The 22690-nt window shown below is 63.0% G+C and overlaps 1 protein-coding gene across 2 annotated transcripts; it reads left to right on the top strand.

The window, feature by feature from the left end:
* The first annotated feature begins 1235 nt into the window (after positions 1-1235).
* PLXNB2 (plexin B2) lies at positions 1236-22407 on the top strand. 2 transcript variants are annotated; one of them, XM_064368260.1, is made up of 37 exons: positions 1236-2342; positions 2694-2746; positions 6500-7585; positions 7920-8102; positions 8191-8319; positions 8999-9099; positions 9249-9375; positions 9772-9925; positions 10676-10790; positions 10890-10998; positions 11087-11188; positions 11720-11812; positions 12169-12250; positions 12473-12630; positions 12708-12856; positions 13007-13115; positions 13266-13402; positions 13568-13738; positions 14173-14302; positions 14411-14638; positions 14747-14923; positions 14990-15129; positions 15285-15385; positions 15497-15726; positions 15811-15992; positions 16392-16458; positions 16685-16831; positions 17401-17557; positions 17711-17811; positions 17887-17971; positions 18235-18389; positions 18465-18625; positions 19026-19173; positions 20707-20771; positions 20907-20982; positions 21434-21508; positions 21590-22407. In XM_064368260.1, exons 3-37 carry the CDS (start codon positions 6515-6517, stop codon positions 21692-21694), a joined length of 5520 nt encoding a protein of 1839 aa, XP_064224330.1. In that variant the 5' UTR covers positions 1236-2342; positions 2694-2746; positions 6500-6514; the 3' UTR covers positions 21695-22407. The 2 variants fall into 2 exon arrangements, with proteins under 2 accessions (XP_064224330.1, XP_021524365.1); XM_021668690.2 differs by lacking the exons at positions 1236-2342; positions 2694-2746 and having other exon boundaries at positions 15811-15953; positions 21590-21946.
* Positions 22408-22690: the final 283 nt, after the last annotated feature.

Below are 22690 nucleotides of genomic sequence, written 5' to 3'. Positions count from 1 at the left end.
CTGAATGGTCCACTTGAGCCAGCTAGAACGTGACACAGTTGGGGTGTGAATTCAAAGGTCTGGCTCCGGAGTTCAGGCCCTGAGGCCCCAGCTGTGTGCAGCAGCGTCGGGTGTGACCACAGCCTTCCAAGGAAGAAACTCCTTTTTCTGGGGTAACTAAGTGGGAATCCTGTGAGCAAGAGATGGAGCCTAGCAGAGTGTTGGGGGCCGGATGGGTGAAGGTGGGAGAAGCCTGACGCCAGGCAGAGGAGGTAGAATGGGCCAGGAAGAGCCCCAGGTCGAGGGTGGGAGGGGTCCAGGTGTTATTCTATGGGAGGGGAAATCCCTGACCTTCCTCCACTGTGAGAGACAGGGAAGAGGACAGCCGGAAGCCCCCTGCAGGAGAGTGGCGTTTGGGTCCTGCCTCTGGCTTTCTGAGTGCATTGATCACTTGGGGCAGGTCCTTGAGGGGGGTTCCGGGGTGGGCTGGGAGGAGGCCAGCCTCCCCTGACCTTGGCTGATCCCCCCACCCTGGGGCCTGGGCCGGTGGAGGCTGGGCCTTGGAGGTGTGCTGCCGGGAGAAGTTCAGGGCTGCAGGAGGCTGAGGGAGTGGGCACAGGGGCACACAGGCTGGCATGGTGTCCCTTCCAGGTGGCAGGTCTGGGGGCACCGTGCCACTACCATCACTGCCACCTCCTTCAGCAGCTGAGTCTCCAGTCCCGGCAGGTCCCGGCTTTCTCAGGAGGCCGCATCCTCCCAGCAAGACCCAGAGCTGCCCTGTGCTTTGGTTTCTGAGTTTGCCAGAGGAGCAGCCTTTTGGCCCTTTCACAAAAGCAGTGTTGAGTCTCAGGTTAAAAGGACACTCTCTCCCCGCAAAACCCCATGCTCCCCCGGCGCATAGGCCAGGTCAGCCCTTACCTGTGCAGCATGGTGTCCATGCACAGCTGTGGCGCTCACCTCCCTTCCTGCCTCCCCCCTGCTGGTGTCATCGCAGGTCCAACGCTGGGTCCCTCCGCACAGGGCACGGGGGGTTCCCGGTGGGGTGGGAGGAGGAGAGCTGGGCCTGGTCCTGTGGGAGGAGGCACTAAAGGCGCTTTGCTAGCCAGGCTGGGAGTGGACTCTGGGGCCCAAGCAGGATTCAGCAGAACCTTGGTTGTGGGGTGGCCTGGATAGTCACATCCTGAGGCAGAGTGGAGCCCACCTTCTTTTTTTTTTTTTTTGAGATGGAGTCTCTCTCTGTCACCCAGGTTGGAGTGCAGTGGCATGATCTCGGCTCACTGCAGCCTCCGCCTCCCGGGTTCAAACAGTTCTCCTGCCTCAGCCTCCTGAGTGGCTGCGACTACAGGCACGCGCTACCACACCCAGCTAATTTTTGTATTTTTAGTAGAAACAGGGTTTCAGCATATTGATCACGTTGGTCTTGAACTCCTAACCTTGTGATCTCCCTGCCTCGGCCTCCCAAAGTGCTGGGATTACAGGCATGAGCCACCGTGCCTGGCCTTCTTTTCTTTTCTTTTCTTTTTTCGTCTTTTTTTTTTTTTTGAGACAGAGTCTTGCTCTGTTGCCCAGGCTGGAGTGCAATGGCATGTTCTCAGTTCACTGCGAACTCAAGTGATCCGCTGACCTCGACCTCCCAAAGTGCTGGGATTATAGGCGTGAGCCACCGTGCCTGGCCCAGCTTACTTAGACGAGTAATATGTGAACATAGTCTTAGACTTGTGTTTTGCTTTAGTCTTAGAGTCTGGGTCTTGTCAGCCTCCTGAGTACCTGGGACTTCAGACTGCACCACCACGCCCGGCTTTAAGCTTTTTTGTTGTGGGGTGTGTGTGTGTGGGTGTGTGTGTTGTGTGTTGTGTGTTGTATGTGTGTGTTTTAAGACAGACTCTCACTCTGGCCTGGGTGGGAGTGCAGTGGCCTCCTCCTTGCTCCCAGAGTTCCCCACTATTTTCAGTTTGGATTGAGGGCTTCTGGAGCCTCTCAGAGATGGATGGGCTGGCCCTGCACCCCAGACTTCCCCGTCAGAGTCAGCACAGACCCACCTGCTTGCATCCACCTGTAGTTTTCCACAGCATCCTCTGGCAGGATGCTGGGTGGCTGCCAAATTTTCACTAAAACCAGCCATGCCGAGAAGCACCTTGCGTCCGAGCCTCGCTGTGGGTATGGTGGGTGTCTATCCAGAATGGGAAGATAGATACAATGGCAAGCATTTGCTGAGTGCTACAGTGTAACACTCTGAGGCTTTTTGTGAATGCATTCATTCAGTCCTTATAGACCCCTGGGTAGCTCACTGTTACTGTCTCCATTCCACAGATGGGGAATGAGGCACAGAGAAGTTAAGTAACTTGCCCAAGGTCACACAGCTAGTAAGTGAAATTTTCAGGGTCATGGGTGTGCATACTTTTCAGAAAGCAACTTTTTTTCAGAAAGTTTATTTTAAGCAATGTAATAGACATACCTAGTTTAAACATGGGCAGATCGTGTCAACAGACTTAAAATGAAAAGAAGTCCCTGACACAGGGGAGTGCCCAGAGCCCTGGAGGTGTCTCAGGGATGAGGGAGGGGTCATGCAGATGGGGCCAGAGGGAGAAGGCAAAGGCCAGATGGGGTCCTGTGGGCTGTTTCTTCCCCCAACCCCTGCCAGCATGGGACGGGTTCGGGGGCTCCACAGCAGGCCAGGCTCCTCTTGTGACCACCATCCCTCCTTTGCCTCCTAGAGAATCTCGATGCTGGCCTGGAGCAGAGACTGAGCCGGACCACTGGAGCCTCGGTGAGGGGGCTGCGCCCCGCCTGGGAAAGGCCGTGGGTGGCTCGGGCTATGTGGACAGGGAGGCTGGAGGTATCTGGAACTGCCATGTGGTGTCTGCGAGGCTCTGCCCAGCCAGATTTCGACCATAGCTGTCCCTCTGCAGCCCCTCCATGGCCTGGCCTGGCCGGGATTAACAGACGGCAGGGGTGCAAAGGAGCGGGGAGCTTCCCTGCCCGCAGAGCCACTGTGAGGCCCCCCAGGTTCTCTGAAGCCAAGCTTTGGCTCAGGTGGAGTGGGCTCTGCAGGGAGACTGGGGCACCCATTTTGGGAATTAGCGCTGGGAATTCAGGCATTGGGGGTGTGGTGAGGGGCGGTGCTTCGGGGGCCAGCCGCAGCCAGAGTTGGTGTGGCCTCTTGAAAGTGCCCCTCCGAGCTTCAACCAGGAGGAAGGCACCAGAGAGCCGGAGGAAATCCTCACCAGCCCCGTAAGTGGGGGTCCCAGGAGGGCTTCAAAACAGGAAGTGCTTGCTGCCCGCCCTCCCTCCTGTTCCAGGAACACAGGCAGCAGGAAGCAAAGCTGGCTGTGCCTGGCACCTCCTGCCCAGACAAAGCTTTGCTGCTGGTCCGGTGGTTGCCCTTTGCTCCTGGGCCTGGGCAGGCAGGTCACCTGAGGCCTTGTTTGTCCAGGAACCAGAAGGCAGCTGCCACCTGTGGGTGTCACCCCAACTGTGCCTGCCATCCTGGAAGGCCTGTGAGCACGGCAGAGGGAGGCATTCCCAGCGGTGGTTATTGAGCACTTAGGGTCTGCCAGCTGCCGGCAGGGACAGCAGAGCCTTCTTCCTGCACCGCGGCCCCTGCAGCCCTGGCGGGTGGGCGAGTGCCTTCCCTGGGTGGAAGTTGGCGGGGATGGGTGGGGGTGGCCGGTAGGGGCCCAGAGTCATTGCTTTTCCTGGGACGGGTGGCGGGGGCGCCGAAGAGTTCCCCAGGCTGCCCCACCGCGGTGCCTGCCGGATCCGAGGGGACTGCGGGCCCCGCCTGCGCGCTGCCCCCGCGCCGCCCCGGCGCTCCCTCCCGGCCGCGGTGCATTCCATTCGTTCCCGGAGCTGCGCCGCGCCGGGCCGAGGCTGCCGGGTGAGCGGGCCAGGAGGGGAGGGCAGCAGGCCTGGGCACAGGTCGAGGGGCCTGGACATGGCCTGCCCCCGCTGGCGCCGCTGTGTGCGCTTAGAAGGCAGGGGCGGCCGGGCCTGCGGGACCTGCCCCCAGGTGTCCCGGGGCGGGGGAGGGACGCGGCGGCAGGGTCTGGGGGGCCTTGGGGGCCTTGGAGCCGGAGCTGCTGCTCCCTGGGAGGGCATTCCGCTGTGGCTGTAGCCTCTGGGTCTCTTCTGGAGGCCTGGGGCTCCTGCGCCATCCTCTCCTTTCCCTAGACAGGCTGCTGAGCCACAGCTGGGGACCCTGGCTGAGCTGGGCATAGAACCCCCTCCTCCAGGATCCTACCCTCCTTGTGGTCCCCAGGGGCTTGTAGAATCTTCCTGTCTCTCACTAAAGCCAGTGTCTTCACGCATCCTCGTGAAACCTGCAGTCCCCTGGCCCTGCCAGGCCTCTCTGCCATCACCAAGCGGCCAGGGACTCCCTAAACTGTGGATGGTCACCTCCCCCAGCCGCTGCTGTGCTCGTGGGCACCTGGGGGTCCAGGAATTGGGCAGGAGGCTTCAGGGGCTGGGCAACAGCCGAGCACCAAATTCTCAGTGCAGGGAGGGGGTTCTGTGCTGGGCAGGATTCGCCTGGCTGAGGGGCGAACCCCCAGGGAGCAGGGAGGCCAGTGCAGCCCAGTCTCACCCAAGCTGGTCCTGGGGTGGCTCGGATGTTATCGATTGGTTGCGTCTTGGTTACACCTCAAGAGATTTCAGGAAACATGCGGGTAATCAGAACGGGGGGTGCCACGGGGAAGTGGAGGGCAGCTGTGCCAGTAAATACAGCTTCACCCAAAGCCGAGGCTCTGGAGAAACATCTCCCCTGGCTACGGAGCAGCAGAGTGGGGCGTCTCTGCCCTCCTGGGAGGACGGAGGCCAGCCCAGGGTGGTGGGGTTGCCAGTGTCAAAAGGGTGGAGAAGCGCAGTGATCATAGACCAAGCTGCTCCCACCACAGGTCAATCCCAGCCCCACCTACACCCACAGCCTGGCCTTGGGCAAGTTGCCCTCCATGCCTCAGTTTCTTCACCTGAGAAATGGGTCACAAGGCTGTCATGACTCACCCTGCTCGTCAAACACAGGAATATGGAAACATTTGCATCTTGCAGCTTGTTCTTTCTGCACTTAAAACTTTAAAATAGGCTGTGAGAAAAAGGATTGTCTTTCGAGGGGTTGAGCATACGCAGGCAGCTGACACCTGAGGTGGCCTGAGAGGGCATGGCAGTCCCTCTGGAGGCCCGGGCCTCTGTCCATCGGGGCTGGACCTACTTGACGGCTGCCCTGGACACCTGAGAGCCCCCAGCACTGGTTCACTCAGGGTCTGGGAGTGGGGGTGGTTGAGGGCATGAGGAGGGGGCACTGGCAGGGGAGGGTGATATAGGGAACCCTGGCCCTGATGGAGCAGGTCCCTAGCGTGAGAGGGACAGACCACCCTGAAGGAGAGCTCAGAGGCAGAAGGGTCCTGTCTGCCACTTGTGTCTGAGCCCCCAAGATGCACCTGAATTGGGCAGCGAAGGAAGGAGGGCGGACCACGCACGCATGTCCTGAGTCCACCTGTGCGGCCTTAGATCATCCTCCAGCTGGGAGACCCTTTGTGCAGCCTGGTTCTCAGCAGCTCACCCCAGTCACACATCCCCCTCATCCACACAGGCACAGGCACAGACCTGGACCCCACATGGACATGTGCTCGGTGACACACACGCATGTGGATGAGGCCTGTCCAGCCCACAGACATGGGGGCCTCTCCCTCTGATACCCGGTGGATTTGTAGCTGCTCATGGCTCCCCAGATCCCCTTCTTGCTTCCCCTGAGCCCACATCTGAGGCTCTGCACAGTGCACCCCTCACTCTCACCTGAGTCTCTGGTTTCTCGTGTACTTCACCTCTGCCCCACATGTGGCCTGCTTGTTCCCACATCCAGGGGTCTGTCTGTCAGCCTGGGCCTGTGTGCTGCGGCCAGTGCCTCCCCACGACCTGGAGCTCCCTGGAGTCAGGGGTCGGGGGCATGTGTGTGACCACCTGGAGCTCCTTGGAGTCAGGGGTCGGGGGCATGTGTGTGGCCACCTGGAGCTCCCTAGAGTCAGGGGTCAGGGGCATGTGTGTGACCACCTGGAGCTCCCTGGAGTCAGGGGTCGGGGGCATGTGTGTGACCACCTGGAGCTCCTTGGAGTCACGGGTCAGGGGCATGTGTGTGACCACCTGGAGCTCCCTAGAGTCAGGGGTTGGGGGCATGTGTGTGAGCCCCTGAGAGCGTTTCTGGGGGCATCGACTCCTGCCGGTGCTTTGAGCACCTCCAGGAGGGATCCTGGCGCAGGTGGTGGCAGTGCCTTGGGCCCAGTGGTTGGTCAGGGTGGACTTGAGGAGGGCAGGGAAGTGGTCTCCAGCAAGACCTTGAGGATGGCGGGGTTGTGAAGCAGGAAGGGGAGAAGCTCCGGGTTCCTTGGTTTGTGGAGTGGCGTGACTCTCTCTGATTCTCTCTCCCATGTTCTGATGTTTGGGGCAGGGACTGGAGGGGCAGGGACTGGAGAGGGATTTGTTGGTGGGTCCTCTGGGCCGGGGCTCCCCTGACCCTTCTCTCTTCCTACAGGGTGCCGGGGGGGCAATGGCACTGCTGCTCTGGGCCCTGACCCTGCTGGGCCTGCTGGGCGCGGGTGCCGGCCTGCGGCCCCGCAAACCAGACTTCTTCCGCAGCGAGAAAGAGCTGAACCACCTGGCTGTGGATGAGGCCTCGGGTGTGGTGTACGTGGGGGCGGTGAACGCCCTCTACCAGCTGGATGCCAAGCTGCAGCTAGAGCAGCAGGTGTCCACGGGCCCGGCCCTGGACAACAGGAAGTGCACGCCGCCCATCGAGCCCAGCCAGTGCCATGAAGCTGAGATGACCGACAACGTCAACCAGCTGCTGCTGCTCGACCCTCCCCGGAAGCGCCTGGTGGAGTGCGGCAGCCTCTTCAAGGGCATCTGCGCCCTGCGCAGCCTGAGCAACGTCTCCGAGCGCCTGTTCTACGAAGACAGCAGCGGCGAGAAGTCTTTCGTGGCCAGCAATGATGAGGGCGTGGCCACGGTGGGGCTTGTGAGCTCCACGGGTCCCGGCGGTGACCGAGTGCTGTTTGTGGGCAAAGGCAACGGACCGCATGATAACGGCATAATTGTGAGCACCCGGCTGCTGGACCGGACTGACGGCAGGGAGGCGTTCGAAGCCTACACGGACCACGCCACCTACAAGGCTGGCTACCTGTCCACCAACACGCAGCAGTTCGTGGCTGCCTTCGAGGACGGCCCCTACGTTTTCTTTGTCTTCAACCAGCAGGACAAGCACCCGGCCCGGAACCGCACACTGCTGGCCCGCATGTGCAGACAGGACCCCAACTACTATTCCTACCTGGAGATGGACCTGCAGTGCCAGGACCCCGACCCCAAGGCCGCTGCCTTTGGCACCTGCCTGGCCACCTCCGTAGCCGCACCTGGCTCTGGCAGGGTGCTGTATGCCGTCTTCAGCAGGGATGCCCGGAGCCCTGGGGGCCCCGGTGCGGGCCTCTGCCTATTCCCGCTGGATGAGGTGCACGACAAGATGGAGGCCAACCGCAACACCTGCTACACGAGCACCCGGGACGCAGCCAGGGACATCTTCTACAAGCCCTTCCACGGCGAGATTGAGTGCGGTGGCCACTCGCCGGTATGGGCCTCGGGCGTCCACGTGTGGATTTTTGTGTCCTAGCCTGACGGGGAGGGTGCGAGTCAGCAGCGTGGCCGCGGTGGGCGCTTGCATGGGTGGGTGCCGGGTCTCTCAGTGCCATTCATGCCGGCGCCAGTCCCAGGCCCGTTCCAGGGACTAGGGCACACAGCAGTGAGCATGGCGGGGCTCCCTGCCACGTGGGCCCTGTTCTGGGGGTGTGTGTGGGGCCACGTGTGCCTGAGGGAAGGGAAGGACCTGGCCCGTCTTGGAGCCCAACTGGGGAAGGCCCTCCAGGGCAGGGGTCTGCCTGCCATTGACACTCGGCGGTCCACAGGGCTCCAGTCAGAATTTCCTGTGTGGCTCGGAGCACCTGCCCTACCCTCTGGGCAGCCGTGACGGGCTCACAGCCATAGCTGTGCTGCAGCGTGGGGGCCTGAACCTGACGGCTGTGACGGTCACCACCGAGAACAACCACACTATTGCATTTCTGGGTACCTCTGACGGCCGGATCCTCAAGGTTTGGCCTGGGCTAGGGCAGGGAGGCTCCGGAGGGCCCATCAGTGCACAAGGCCTCTGCCCTCACGAGCCTGCCGTCCCGCACACAGGTGTACCTCGCCTCGAACGGCACCTCCTCCGAGTACGACTCTGTCCTTGTGGAGATCAACAAGAGAGTCAAGCGTGACCTGGTGCTGTCCGGAGACCTGGCCATCCTGTACGCCATGACCCAGGACAAGGTGAGCCCCACGCAGCCCCGGAGGTCACCCCAGGCCAAGCGCACCCTTTATGACAGGCCTAGGGGTCGGAGGAGGATGGGGCGCTGCAGAGCTGGGCCAGGCCTTTTCTTTGCCTGGGTGGGTTCCTGAACAATGTCTCCGTCTGTCTCTCTGATGCTGCCCCATTTCTGCTGCTCTTTCTGTCTGTCCGGTGTCTCCACCACGCCTGTCGCTCTGGCCCCACCTTTGCCCCGTCCCGATGGAAGGGCCCCGTTGGTGTCTGAGGGGTGTTTCTGAGGGTGGATGAGAGGAGGGGCCCTGCACAGCCTCTGTGAGCTTAGTCAGTGGGGGACATGGGCCTGGGCCCCAAGCTTGTGGGGGTGTTGGTGCAGGAGCCCCTTAGGCTGGCCCTAGGAGGACTCCTCAGAGGGAGCCAGTGCAGAGGACTGAAGCTGCCCCAGGGAGACACCACAGCCAAGACCTCCAGGCTTCCCTGGGCCCCCATTGGGTCCTGGGCCTGGCAGGGGCACTGGCCATGGCCACGCAGAGCCAGAAGTGTTTCGTAACAAGCCTGAGGTGTCCAAGGCTTTCGAGGCCCCAGGACGAAGCTGGGTCAAGCTGGCTCTCTGGGGGCATCTGTGGTGCGTGAGAGGCCCGTGCTGCGTCTGCTGTGGTCCCGCTTACGGCCCTGCTGCCCCAGGTGTTCCGGTTCCCGGTGCAGGAGTGCCTGAGCTACCCGACCTGCACCCAGTGCCGCGACTCGCAGGACCCGTACTGTGGCTGGTGTGTCGTCGAGGGCCGGTGAGCGCCCGGGGGCTCGGGACACAGCTGCCTCTGGGATCCTGGAGGGTCGTGGCCTGGGTCGGGGGGCACACTGCACTGTCCTGGGAGAGCAAGACCCCATCTGGGCTGAGGGGTCCTAATGCTGAGGCCGCCCCCTGCCCCTGCAGATGCACCCGGAAGGCCGAGTGCCCGCGGGCTGAGGAGGCCAGCCACTGGCTGTGGAGCCGGAGCAAGTCCTGCGTGGCCATCACCAGCGCCCAGCCGCAGAACATGAGCCGGCGGGCCCAGGGGGAGGTGCGTGGTGGGGCTGGGATAGGGGTGGTGGGGCTGAGGCTGGGCCAGGTGGGGGCTCCCCCAGGCTGGGAGCTGTTGGAACAGTCAGGGGAGGGTCCACCTCTCCCCAGCCTGGACTCCGGGCACTGAGCCTTAGGGATGGAGCCTACCCCCCATTGGCCCCCTGGACCCCTGTGACCTGGCGGGTAGAGGTGGGCTTGCCTCTATCGGGGGTGGATGCAGGCCCTGTCCCAGGAGTTGCTGGGGTGACCACATAGGGGCCTGTTTTGGAAGACACGGAGTTGGGTTCTGGAGGCTCCTCTGGGATGTGCGCCCAGACACGCAGAGGTCACTCACTGGCAAGCGGGCGGACAGGACTCAGTGGTCCCGGTGTGAGCCTCATGGGCTCTCCCTTAGGTGCAGCTGACTGTCAGCCCCCTTCCTGCCCTGAGTGAGGAGGACGAGTTGCTGTGCCTCTTTGGGGACTCGCCACCACACCCTGCCCGCGTGGAGGGCAACACCGTCATTTGCAACTCCCCAAACAGCATCCCCATCACGCCACCAGGCCAGGGTGAGGCGCCTTCTGAGCCCCTTCCCGGCCCTTCTCAGTCACTCCTGCACACGGAGCTCTGCGCACACGGGCTCTCGGCTCTGCCAGTCCCTGGGTGCAGGCTGGGCGCAGGCACGCTCTGTGGCCACTTGGGGACCAGGCCTGAAGCATGTGGTGGGGTTGCTGTGCCTTTGGGGGAGGTTCTGGGCCCCCCAGGCTGTCCGAAGCCACGCCCTTCAGGCCTGCCGCGAGGGTGACTTGGAGGGTAGTAGGCCCCCCAGCTTGCTCCCTCATCGCGTCCAGAGCGGCATCCGGGTGCCAGGTACCAGGCCTCGTCATCTGGGCACATGCCTCTCACCCCTCCCTGCCCTGTCTAGCCTGAGACAGTGGGGCCATTTCCAGAGGCTGCAGGGCCCGCATGTGGGCCAGGGCAGGTACCGTGCCCATGTCCCCTGAGTTTGGGGGCAGTGGGGCCACGCAGTGACGTGGGCAGGGACCTGGCAGGTCCCACCCAGACTCCAAGGAGCCACTGTCCCCAGTGCCTGCGGGAACAGAGGGCACGAAAGCAACCCGGGCCCTGGGGAGGAAGGCGAGCCCTGCGCTGGGCCTGACACCGGAGCTGAGATCTGATAGCAGGTGGCCAGGCCCAGCCCAGCAGGAGCACCCCACCCAAAGACCAGGGGTCTCTACTTCAGGCCCCTCCCCAGAGGAGGCCCAGCCTGCCCTCGGCTCAGCGGCGCCCCCTGATGCCGCCCCCTCTGCTGTCTGTAGACCACGTGGCCGTGACCATCCAGCTCCTCCTCAGACAAGGCAACATCTTTCTCACGTCCTACCAGTACCCCTTCTACGACTGCCGCAAAGCCATGAGCCTGGAAGAGAACCTGCCGTGAGTGTGGCATGCTCTCGGCCCCACCCACCCCGGCCCTGCTCTTGACCCCACATGCCCGCCCACCCCCGCCCTGCTCACAGTCCTCTCTGGACGCAGGTGTATCTCCTGTGTGAGCAACCGCTGGACCTGCCAGTGGGACCTACGCTACCACGAGTGCCGGGAGGCCTCACCCAATCCCGAGGACGGCATCATCCGCGCCCACATGGTGAGGGGCCTCAGGGCCGGGGGGTACCGTTCAGGGCCTGGCTGCCTTTCTGTGGCCAGGCAGCACCTGACCCACCTTGCCGTCCCAGGAGGACAGCTGCCCCCAGTTCCTGGACCCCAGTCCCCTGGTGATCCCTGTGAACCATGAGACAGACGTGACCTTCCAGGGCAAGAACCTCGACACTGTGAAGGTGCGGAAGGAGGGGGCGGCAGCCGGCGGGTGAAGGTGTGGAGGGAGGCTGCAGCGGGCTGGTGCTGATGGGTGGATGGAGAGCCTGAGCTCTCCCTGTGCCCCGCCCCCAGCTTGGGGCCCCCACATGAGGTAGAAAGCACAGGATACATGGGGGCAGAGGCCAGGAGGGAGCACACGGGAGCCTTCGGAGGGGCCTCAGTGGAGGCAGTGGAGGAGGCAGGTGCGTGGGGGCTGAGGGGCCAGTGCAGCCTCCTGAGGAGGGAGCAGTGGGGGCAGCAATGCCAGGTGGACGGGGCGATGCCCTCAGGTGTGGGCATGTGGTATGGGTGCCCCTGGGACTGCAGACACAGGTGTTTGGGCTCAGGAGGGGCTGCAGGGTCAGCTGGGAAGGGAGCGTCAAAGAGGGGCAGGCACATGTGGGGCAGGGAGAGGGCTCCCACACTGTAGGTGCTGAGGAGGGCTGGGGTGCCAAGGCTTTGGGCAGGGCAGGTGGGCTGTCTGTCCAGGGTCCTGATGGGACGGTCTGCAGGGCTCCTCCCTGCACGTGGGCAGTGACCTACTCAAGTTCAAGGAGCCAGTGAGGATGCAGGAATCGGGGACCTTCATCTTTCGGACCCCAAAGGTACAGCTCCAGGGCAGGCCGGCTCAGCCGCTGGACCCCAGGGTCCCAGGTGGGGTGGGAGTCACCTCCAGGAGTGTGAGGAGAGGGGCGGCAGGGAGACTCCTGGGACCAGAGCCCAGCCAGGGGCTTGCCATGCATTGCCCTGCTGGGGAAGCCCCCTTCCCTCTCTCTCCTTGGGGACAGAGTGGCGTAGAGCAGCGTCCTTGGAGATCCTAAACTGCCCCCACCTGAAGGCCTCTCTTGCTGCCCTTGGCTGGGAAGGGACCCAGTGACCACGGGGTGGTTGTCCTTGTGACCCCTGCCCTGCACCCCTCTGTGGGGGCAGGAAGTGCAGTGTGTCCCCGTGTGTCCCCCAGCTGTCCCACGATGCCAATGAGACGCTGCCCCTGCACCTGTATGTCAAGTCCTACAGCAAGAATATCGACAGCAAGCTTCATGGTGGGGCCACGGGCAGGGGACGGGAAGGGCGCAGGGCATGGGGTGGGGGATGGGTGGGGGGATGGGTGAGCACAGGGGGTGGGTAGGGGGACAGGTGGGCTCAGTGGGGAGTGGGGGGGTGGGCAGGCGCGAAGGACAGGTAGGGGGAGGGGTGGGCACAGTGGGGAGCAGGTGGGGGGCGGGCAGGCTCTGGGTGGCCATTGACTGCTACTCTCCCCACAGTCACTCTCTACAACTGCTCCTTTGGCCGCAGCGACTGCAGCCTGTGCCGGGCCGCTCACCCCACCTACAAGTGTGCGTGGTGTGGGGGTCAGAGCAGGTGCGTGTATGAGGCCCTCTGCAACGCCACCTCCGAGTGCCCGCCACCTGTCATCACCAGGGTGAGCCCCTTGAAGCCTGGCCCACGCTGCCCACGCGCCTGGCCCAAGCCCCTACTCACCTGGCTCTGTGGTTTCAGATCCAGCCTGAGACGGGCCCCCTGGGCGGGGGCATCCGTGTCACCATCCTGGGGTCCAATTTGGGCGTCCGAGCAGAGGACATCCAGAGGATCTCCGTGGCGGGCCGGAACTGCACCTTTCAGCCAGAAGGTTACTCCGTATCCACCCGGTAAGTGGACGGCCCTGGGCCCCGTCAGCCGGGTCAGTATCCACGCCGGGGTTCTGGGTGACTGGGTGGATGGAGAGGCTGAGGAGTGAGGGTGTCAGGAAGCGGGGTGGGTAGGGGAGGGCCTGGGCCACCTTGCCTGTCATCCGCCAGGATTGTGTGTGTGATCGAGGCTGCAGAGGCACCCTTAACTGGGGGTGTCGAGGTGGACGTCCTTGGGAAACTCGGTCGTTCGCCTCCCGACGTCCAGTTCACCTTCCAAGTAAGTGCCTGGCTTTGGGGACCTGTCCTGTAGCTGCTGAACCCGGGAGAGGGCTCTGTCCGCCACCTTCCTACCAGAGTTACTATCCAGCCCAGGACTGAGGGTGTCCTGAGCCCCGTCCTCACCTGAGTGCCCCTGCATCTCTTTTAGCAGCCCCAGCCTCTCAGTGTGGAGCCGCAGGAGGGACCGCAGGCGGGGGGCACCATGCTGACTATCCATGGCACCCACCTGGACACGGGCTCCCAGGAGGACGTTCGGGTGACCCTCAGTGGCGTCCTGTGTAAAGTGTGGGTGTCACCACCAGCTGCTGTCTGGTTGGCCCTGGCCCTGGGTATGGAGGGGGGCACTTACTGAGACTTGCGTGGCCGAGCGGATGGCGAGGCCAGCCTGGTCGGGCTGGGGCTGGTCCTGAGGGAGGGGGTTGATGCAGACCAGCACCCTCCCTCCCCCAGGACGAAGTTTGGGGCGCAGCTCCAGTGTGTCACCGGCCCCCAGGCGACACGGGGCCAGATGCCCCTGGAGGTCTCCTATGGGGGCTCCCCTGTGCCCAGCTCCGGCATCATCTTCACCTATCGTGAAAACCCAGTACTGCGAGCCTTTGAGCCACTGCGAAGCTTTGCCAGGTGAGGCTGCTGCCCCTCCCCTTGGTCTCCTGTGCGAAGGAGGGGAGCCACCCTCTCTGCTCCCCACATGCACACACCCAGCTTCCTCTTCTGTGCTCTCGGCTGACTTCACTGAAAGGAATGTGGTGGGGCTGGTCTGCACAGCGGGAGGAGGCCTCCTGAAAACCCCACTGCACGCTAGATCCGCTTCCTCCTAGAAACCACACGGGCACACCTCGGGCTCCATGTTCACCAGGTCCTGCGTGCCCCCCTGCCCACTTGAGGCACAATCTCGTGTTCAGCACGGCCCATCGTCTTGCCCCTTTGCCCACCCAGACCCACACGTGCACCTGGAAGCCCTGCGTGGCCTGAGCCAGGGTGGGTGGGGATGGGAGGGCAGTGCCTGCAGGGACCACCCCTGCCAGCTGAGCCCACAGAGGCACTGCCCTCCCCAGTGGTGGCCGAAGCATCAACGTCACGGGTCAGGGCTTCAGCCTGATCCAAAGGTTTGCCATGGTCGTCATCGCAGAGCCCCTGCAGTCCTGGCAGCCTCCTCGGGAGGCCGAATCCCTGCAGCCCATGACGGTCAGTCCTGGTGTAGGCTGGGGCTCCGTTCTGGCGCCAGCCAATGGGGATGTGCCCGGGAAGGGCGGGGCTTGCACCCATGGTCTGATGGCCGGGACTTGCCTGCAGGTTGTGGGCACGGACTACGTGCTCCACAATGACACCAAGGTGGTCTTCCTGTCCCCGGCTGTCCCCGAGGAGCCCGAGGCCTACAACCTCACGGCGCTAATAGAGATGGACGGGCACCGTGCCCTGCTCAGGACGGAGGCCGGGGCCTTCGAGTATGTGCCTGACCCCACCTTCGAGAACTTCACGGGTGGCGTCAAGAAGCAGGTCAACAAGCTCATCCATGCCCGGGTGAGGACGCCGCAGCTACAGGGGCTGGGTCCTGCTGGGGTCTGGGCTGAGCTGGGCCACATGTCCCCGGTTCCCTCCTGCTCACCCTGACCTCTGCCCGCTCCCCAGGGCACCAACCTGAACAAGGCGATGACGCTGCAGGAAGCCGAGGCGTTCGTGGGTGCCGAGCGCTGCACCATGAAGACGCTGACGGAGACTGACCTGTACTGCGAGCCCCCGGAGGTGCAGCCCCCGCCCAAGCGGCGGCAGAAGCGAGACACCACCCACAATCTGCCCGAGTTCATTGTGCGTGAGCGCAGGTGGGCGGGGGGTGCCCCCATGAGACCCAGCTGAACCCGACCTCCCACACAGGTGAAGTTCGGCTCTCGAGAGTGGGTGCTGGGCCGCGTGGAATATGACACGCGTGTGAGCGACGTGCCGCTCAGCCTCATCCTGCCGCTGGTCATGGTGCCCATGGTGCTTGTCATTGCGGTATCAGTCTACTGCTACTGGTGAGCCCGCCCCGGGGCCGTGCCCACGCCCTCCTGCCTCGGCCCCTCTGGCTTCACCTGCCGCCCTGCACGGGCAGGCGTGTGGATCCACCTCCTCACCCGGGCAGCTGAGGGGCCGGCCAGGCAGGACCCAGGAGTCTCCCTGTGCCCTGCAGGAGGAAGAGCCAGCAGGCTGAGCGTGAGTACGAGAAGATCAAGTCCCAGCTGGAGGGCCTGGAGGAGAGCGTGCGGGACCGCTGCAAGAAGGAATTCACAGGTAGGGCGGCTCGGGGGCAGGCGCCCGGGCACCTCCTGGGGCAGGAATGCTGTGTGTGGCAGGGTGAGGGCCCCAGGTGGCCAGGGCCGTCTCACGCCAGCCTCCCCCCAGACCTGATGATCGAGATGGAGGACCAGACCAACGACGTGCATGAGGCCGGGACCCCCGTGCTGGACTACAAGACCTACACCGACCGCGTCTTCTTCCTGCCCTCCAAGGATGGCGACAAGGATGTGATGGTCACCGGCAGGCTGGACATCCCCGAGCCACGGCGGCAGGTGGTGGAGCAGGCCCTCTACCAGTTCTCCAACCTACTGAACAGCAAATCCTTCCTCATCAACGTGAGCCGGGAGGCAGTGGGCCGGAGGGCGGGTGGGAGGGCGCACAGGTGGCGCCGGGCAGGCTCTGACCGCCAGCCCCCACAGTTCATCCACACCCTGGAGAACCAGCGGGAGTTCTCAGCCCGAGCCAAGGTCTACTTCGCGTCCCTGCTGACGGTGGCGCTGCACGGGAAGCTGGAGTACTACACGGATATCATGCGCACACTCTTCCTGGAGCTCCTGGAGCAGTATGTGGTTGCCAAGAACCCCAAGCTGATGCTGCGCAGGTGCACACGGGCGGGGCCACAGGCGGGGCGGCCACAGGGGCTCTGGGGCTGGTGGTGGGTGGCACGGAGGCCTGTGGGGCACCTAGGAGCCGGCAGGTGCCAGCCAGCACCGTTGGGGGGCAGCCTAGGGGTGGTGTCCCTGGCAGCACACACAAAGCCAGACTCCAGCCCTTCCTGCCCAGTGGTTTCAGCTGGTCATGTCGTTAGCCCGCTGCAGAACAGGAGAAAGGTGGCAGCCCCACGAGGGCTGGAGCTGCCACCAGGCAGTCCTCGCTGCAGGCCACACCCGGGCCTGGATCGGGACAAGGCTGGCCCAAGGGTGGCAGGTGCTTGGAGGAACTTGTTGGGCCTCAGGAGTGCTAGGGCGTCACTTGGTACAAGGCCCCCCTGCACCCCCAGGTCTGAGACGGTGGTGGAGAGGATGTTGTCTAACTGGATGTCCATCTGCCTGTACCAGCACCTCAAGGTGGGTCCCGCCCAAGCTGCGCTGGGGTTGACGGGCAAGGCAGACTGGTGCCGTCCCCTTCAGTGTCCACCTGTCCGTACAGCACCTTGCGGGGGGCCTGCCCGGACAGCTTCGCTTCCTGTCCCTGACACTGCCAGCCCCATCCATGCCTCTGACCAGGCCTCGGGGGGTCCCTTACAGGCCCCAAGCCCCCTGACTTCCCAGCCTCCCCTCCGTGTTACCCCAGGACAGTGCCGGCGAGCCCCTGTACAAGCTCTTCAAGGCCATCAAACATCAGGTGGAAAAGGGCCCCGTGGACGCGGTGCAGAAGAAGGCCAAGTACACCCTCAATGACACGGGGCTGCTGGGGGACGACGTGGAGTACGCACCCCTGGTGAGCTCCTGGGGCGGGCGGGGGCCGTCGTGGCCTCCTCGGACCTGTGCTAAGGAGCTTGGGTGTCCCTGGCTGTAGATGGGACCCACAGGCCAGAGCTGTCCACCTCCTGTGTGGATTCAAGTAGAGCCAGCTCTCTGTGCTCGGGGAGGGCCTGGGTGAGGGCCTGGGTGCTCCTGGGTGCGGGCTCTGGAGGCTGTAAGTGTGCGGGCCCTGAATCAGCTCTTCCTGGGTGCCCCTGCCTCCTTCAGGGCATGTAAGGGGCCTGGTGTCCCATGTTCTGTGCACGAGTGACTGGATCCTGTGCGCATGATGTATACATGTGCTGCCGTGAGCTTGCGTGATAGCCTGAGTGAGCAGTTCTGAGCTGTCCCCGCTTTCTGTCCTACTGAGCGGAGTGGGGAGGGGAAGGGTAGAGTGTGGTCATCTCGGAAGCCTTGGGGGCTCAGAGCGCGGCCGGCCGGGGCCTGCCGCCTGAGGGTGCCGCCGTGGTGGGCAGAGTGGCTCCTGCTTGGTGCAGGTGAGAGCAAGGGCCTCTCCCCTTGGGCTTCATCTGGTGTTTCCTGCAGACGGTGAGTGTGATCGTGCAGGACGAGGGAGCCGACGCCATCCCGGTCAAGGTCCTCAACTGCGACACCATCTCCCAGGTCAAGGAGAAGATCATTGACCAGGTGTACCGCGGGCAGCCCTGCTCCTGCTGGCCCAGGCCAGACAGTGTGGTCCTCGGTGAGTGCCGGCCACTGCCAGTCTGCATGCAGGCACACGCGTGCCTGGCCTGTGTCCTGTGGCAGGTTCTGGCCGGCTTTCTCCCTTGGGAGTGGTGGGCAGTGGGAGGAACTTGAGCGGCCTGGGCCCAAGCTGGGCTGTCTCTTCCCACAGAGTGGCGTCCAGGCTCCACAGCCCAGATCTTGTCGGACCTGGACCTGACGTCACAGCGGGAGGGCCGGTGGAAGCGTGTCAACACCCTCATGCACTATAACGTGAGCATGTGGGCTGGGACGGGCTAGAACCGGGAACCCGGGGGCAGGGCCCCCTCTCACTGCTGTGTTCTCCAGGTCCGGGACGGAGCCACCCTCATCCTGTCCAAGGTGGGGGTCTCCCAGCAGCCAGAGGACAGCCAGCAGGACCTGCCTGGGGAGCGTGAGTCTGTCTCTCTTGCCCATTTCCTTCCAGCCCCGGAGGTCAGTGCAGGCCATGTCCGCCCTTGGCACATGCCCGCCCCGACCTCCAGTGCTGCCTTGGGGCACAGGTAGGGGAGGTACCTGAAAGCCCCGCTGGGGAGGTGGCCCAGTGGCTGTGGCCGAGGCCCCGCCCTCCCGCCACCACCCAGGGGAGCTGTGCGTGTCCCTGTGGAACCCAGTCCCCAGACCCTGTGGGGGTCCCTCAGCACCCGCTCCCCACAGGCCATGCCCTGCTGGAGGAGGAGAACCGGGTGTGGCACCTGGTTCGGCCGGCCGAAGAGGTGGACGAGGGCAAGTCCAAGCGAGGCAGCGTGAAGGAGAAGGAGCGGACTAAGGCCATTACCGAGATCTACCTGACGAGGCTGCTCTCCGTCAAGGTAGGCCGCCGCGGGCATGCGGGCCGGCACCAGGAGCCGCAGCCATGGCGCCACGCTGAGCTCCTCTCCCCACAGGGCACGCTGCAGCAGTTTGTGGACAACTTCTTTCACAGCGTGCTGGCGCCTGGGCACGCTGTGCCGCCCGCAGTCAAGTACTTCTTCGACTTCCTGGACGAGCAGGCTGAGAAGCACAACATCCAGGACGAGGACACCGTCCACATCTGGAAGACCAACAGGTGACCCTCTGCACCCGCCCCACGGCCCGCCCGGCCCAGCCCCCCCCCCCCGCCTCTCACTCACCTGAACCTCCTGTACCCACCCTGCGGCCCACCCGGCCCCACCTCTCACTCACCTGAACCTCCTGCACCCACCCTGAGGTCCACCTGGCCCGGCCTCCCCATCACCTGAACCTCTGCACCCGCCCAGTTGGGCCCACCCGGCCCGACCCCGCCTCTCACTCACCTGAACCTCCCGCACCCACCCTGCGGCCCACCCAGCCGGGCCCCACCTCTTACCTGAACCTCCCACACCCATCCTGTGGCCCACCTGGCCCGGCCCCGCCTCTCACTCACCTGAACCTTCTGCACCCACCCTGTGGCCCAGCCCCTACTCTCACTCCCCTCTGCTCTGCCTCAGCTTACCGCTCAGGTTCTGGGTGAACATCCTCAAGAACCCCCACTTCATCTTTGATGTGCACGTCCACGAGGTGGTGGACGCCTCGCTGTCAGTCATCGCACAGACCTTCATGGACGCCTGCACCCGCACGGAGCATAAGCTGAGCCGCGTGAGTGGGGCGGGGCAGGTCTGGGGCAGGGAGGACCTTGTCTCCGGTGTGGATTTTTACATCTTGGGCCTGAGCTCTGGATGTAGGGGGTGGAGGGTGGCCGAGGCTGGGGGCAGAGGGGTCTGGGGCAGAGCCTGGGAGATTCTGAGACCCCTCTCTCCTCCTGAGATCTGTACATAAGCAGAGAAACTGAGGGTTGACACTCGGTGCCGCAAAGAAAAATTAGCACTGAGACAAAGGATTTTTTATAGCCACGCAATTTTTACTTCCTGGTCTGCAGGAAGGGTACCCTCACTAGCCATCTTAGCACAAGGGTCAATGAACAAAGGAAAACACACAAATTTATTCCTCATGCATTTGGGGTCATCCTTACTGCTGTGTCTGATCTCCGGTGGCTGGAGCTAGACCTCAAAATCTAAACTAAAACCCGATTGGCTAACAACTTAATTTTTTTTTTTTGAGACGGAGTTTCGCTCTTGTTACCCAGGCTGGAGTGCAATGGCGCGATCTCGGCTCACCGCAACCTCCGCCTCCTGGGTTCAGGCAATTCTCCTGCCTCAGCCTCCTGAGTAGCTGGGATTACAGGCACGCGCCACCATGCCCAGCTAATTTTTTGCATTTTTAGTAGAGACGGGGTTTCACCATGTTGACCAGGATGGTCTCGATCTCTTGACCTCGTGATCCACCCGCCTCAGCCTCCCAAAGTGCTGGGATTACAGGCGTGAGCCACCGCGCCCGGCCAATTTTTTTTTTTTAAAGATGGGGTTTCACCATGATGGCCAGGCTGGTCTTGAACTCTTGACCTCAGGTGATCCACCCACCTCGGCCTCCCAAAGTGCTAGGATTACAGGCGTGAGCCACCGTGCCCAGCCTACAACTTAAAATTTTTCTAAACAGATAAAAGCAATGGAGAGATGGGACATGGCTGAGAGCACGTCCAGCACAGATATTTTGGTTAAAGTACAAAGATATAGAATGCACTACGTGCTTGTAAGCATGGCGTGTCTAACAGCTACATAGGATAGGGATTAACAGAGTTATTAGCACACTTATTCTTTAACAGGAAAGGAAACTTTTAAAAGGAACTTTTCTACTTTCCACACTTTTACTACAAATTATAAAATACATAGTTTTTTCTTTTTAGACGTTGTCTCGCTCTGTCAGGCAGGAGGGCAGTGGCATGGTCTCGGCTCACTGCAACCTCTGCCTCCTGGTTCAAGCGATTCTCCTACCTCAGCCTCCTGAGTAGTTGGGATTACAGGCATGCACCACCACACCTGGCTAATTTTTGTATTTTTAGTAGAGGAGGGTTTTGCCATGTTGGCCAGGCTGGTCTTGAGTCCGTGACATCAGGTGATCCACCCACCTCCGCCTCCCAAAGTGCTAGGATTACAGGCATGAGCCATCTGGCCCAGCCAAGTTTTCTTGATGAAAGTGTCAGGAGGTCTGGGCAGGGGAAGCTACCCAGGGTGACTCTGAGCAGCCCCAGCCCGGCCCCCTGGGCCAGGCGTCACTGGGCTTTGTCCCCGACAGGACTCTCCCAGCAACAAGCTGCTGTATGCCAAGGAGATCTCCACCTACAAGAAGATGGTGGAGGAGTAAGTGCTGCCTGCCCTTCAGGCCAGGTCCCCTTGCCCACCTTCCACCCTCTGGGGGGAGGTTCAGGCCTTGGTTTCCCCCACCCACCCCTTTGTGCCCCTGCCACCCGCACTGTGTGATCCTCCCCCCTGCAGTTACTACAAGGGCATCCGGCAGATGGTGCAAGTCAGTGACCAGGACATGAACACACACCTGGCAGAGATTTCCCGGGTAAGCAGGCCACCAGGGATGCACCCACGGCCTCCCCTGCTCCCACCACCCTGTGCTGAGCCTGGCCCTGAGCTGCAGGGCAGGGGTAAAATGGTGTGATGGTGGGGGTGGGACCTCAAGGTGGGCCCGGCCATGTGAAGCGTGTGGCTGCAGCTTCGTGGTGTGGAGAGTGTTGAGCTGCTTGACGCCCATCCCCGCCCAGCGCCCCTCTCTGTGGCTCCGTCTTCAGCGTGCGTGGCACAGGGAGGCACTGAGATGGTTGCCTGTGCACGACTCTGCGTGGGTGTCTGTCTGAGGCTGTGCCGCGTGGAGGCCCCCAAGTGCCGGCTGTGCCTGAGGCCCCAGCTGCTACCCTGCGGAGGCCCCTTGTCCTGGGCCTCCGGCACTACCCCTGCCAGCCCTGGGGCTCCCACAGCCCCTTTTTGGCCCTGACCATCCCATCAACCCCCAGGCGCACACAGACTCCCTGAACACTCTCGTGGCACTGCACCAGCTCTACCAGTACACACAGAAGTACTATGATGAGGTAGGGTCAGCCCCTTGGGTGGGGGGCAGGGTACAGGGTGCGGGCGCTCCCCCGATGTGCTCTGATGAGACCCTTCCTCAGATCATCAATGCCTTGGAGGAGGACCCTGCCGCCCAGAAGATGCAGCTGGCCTTCCGCCTGCAGCAGATTGCGGCTGCACTGGAGAACAAGGTCACTGACCTCTGACCTCCAACTTCCAGTGCTGCCTTGGGGCCCAGGTACAAGAGATACCTGAGCGCCCCTCGGGGAGGAGGCCAAGTGGCTGTGGAGAAGGCCCCGTCCTCCCCTAGAGAACTCGCCCCTCGCCAGAGTGGGTGCAGCAGGGACCCAGCCAGCGCCTAGACTGTAGCATCTTCCTCTGAGCAATACCACCGGCGCCACACCAGCCCCAGCCCCAGCCCCAGCTCCCGCCGGCGGAACCGGCATCGGTGTTCACTGTGCAGTCTTGAGCGATTCGCAAATGTGCCTTATGCTGCCATGCTGGGGGCAGCAGGCCTCCGCCTCCACCCACGCACCAGCAGCCGCCTCCATGCCCTGGGTCGGGCCCCCGGGGAATCTGAGGGCCTGTAGCCCCCAGGGCAAGTTCCCAGACACTGTCTGTCTGTCCACAATGGGATGGGAGGAGGAGAAAAAGCGGTACGATGCCTTCCTGACCTCACCAGCCTCCCTGAGGGCGCCTGCACTCTGGGTGGACTCACAGCTGCTGGGCTCCACCTCATAGGTCAAGTGGGATGTCCTACATCAGGGCCCAGGCATCCTGTGGTCCTGGTCTGTCAGACAGACTGCCCTAGAGCCCCACCGGATCTGGGGGGACTGGGAGCAGCTCCACCAAGACCACCCCACCCCTTTTTGTAAATCTTGTTCATTGTAAATCAAATACAGGCGTCTTTTTCACTCTGCGGATTGGCTGAGTTCCTCCTGGGGCTGCTCACCACCCCTTCTCTGGGCTCTGTGGGCCCTAATAGGGGCAGGGGTGCCAGGAGGAGGGCTGTGGGGAGGTGGAGGGGTACTTGTGGGAGGTGGAGGGGGCTGAGGAGAGGTGGAGGGGGCTGGGAGGGGTGCTGGGGGAAGGTAGAAGGAGGTGGGGGAGGTGGAGGGGGCTGGGAGGGTGCTGGGGGAAGGTGGAAGGAGGTGGGCAGAGGTGGAGGGGGCTGGGAGGGGTGCTGGGGGGAGGTGGAGAGG

The sequence above is a fragment of the Aotus nancymaae genome, unplaced genomic scaffold (assembly GCF_030222135.1).
Source record: "Aotus nancymaae isolate 86718 unplaced genomic scaffold, 86718_ANA_hifiasm-v0.15.2.pri h1tg000076l, whole genome shotgun sequence".
Taxonomy (NCBI): domain Eukaryota; kingdom Metazoa; phylum Chordata; class Mammalia; order Primates; family Aotidae; genus Aotus; species Aotus nancymaae.
This window is presented reverse-complemented; position numbering and strand designations above follow the sequence as displayed.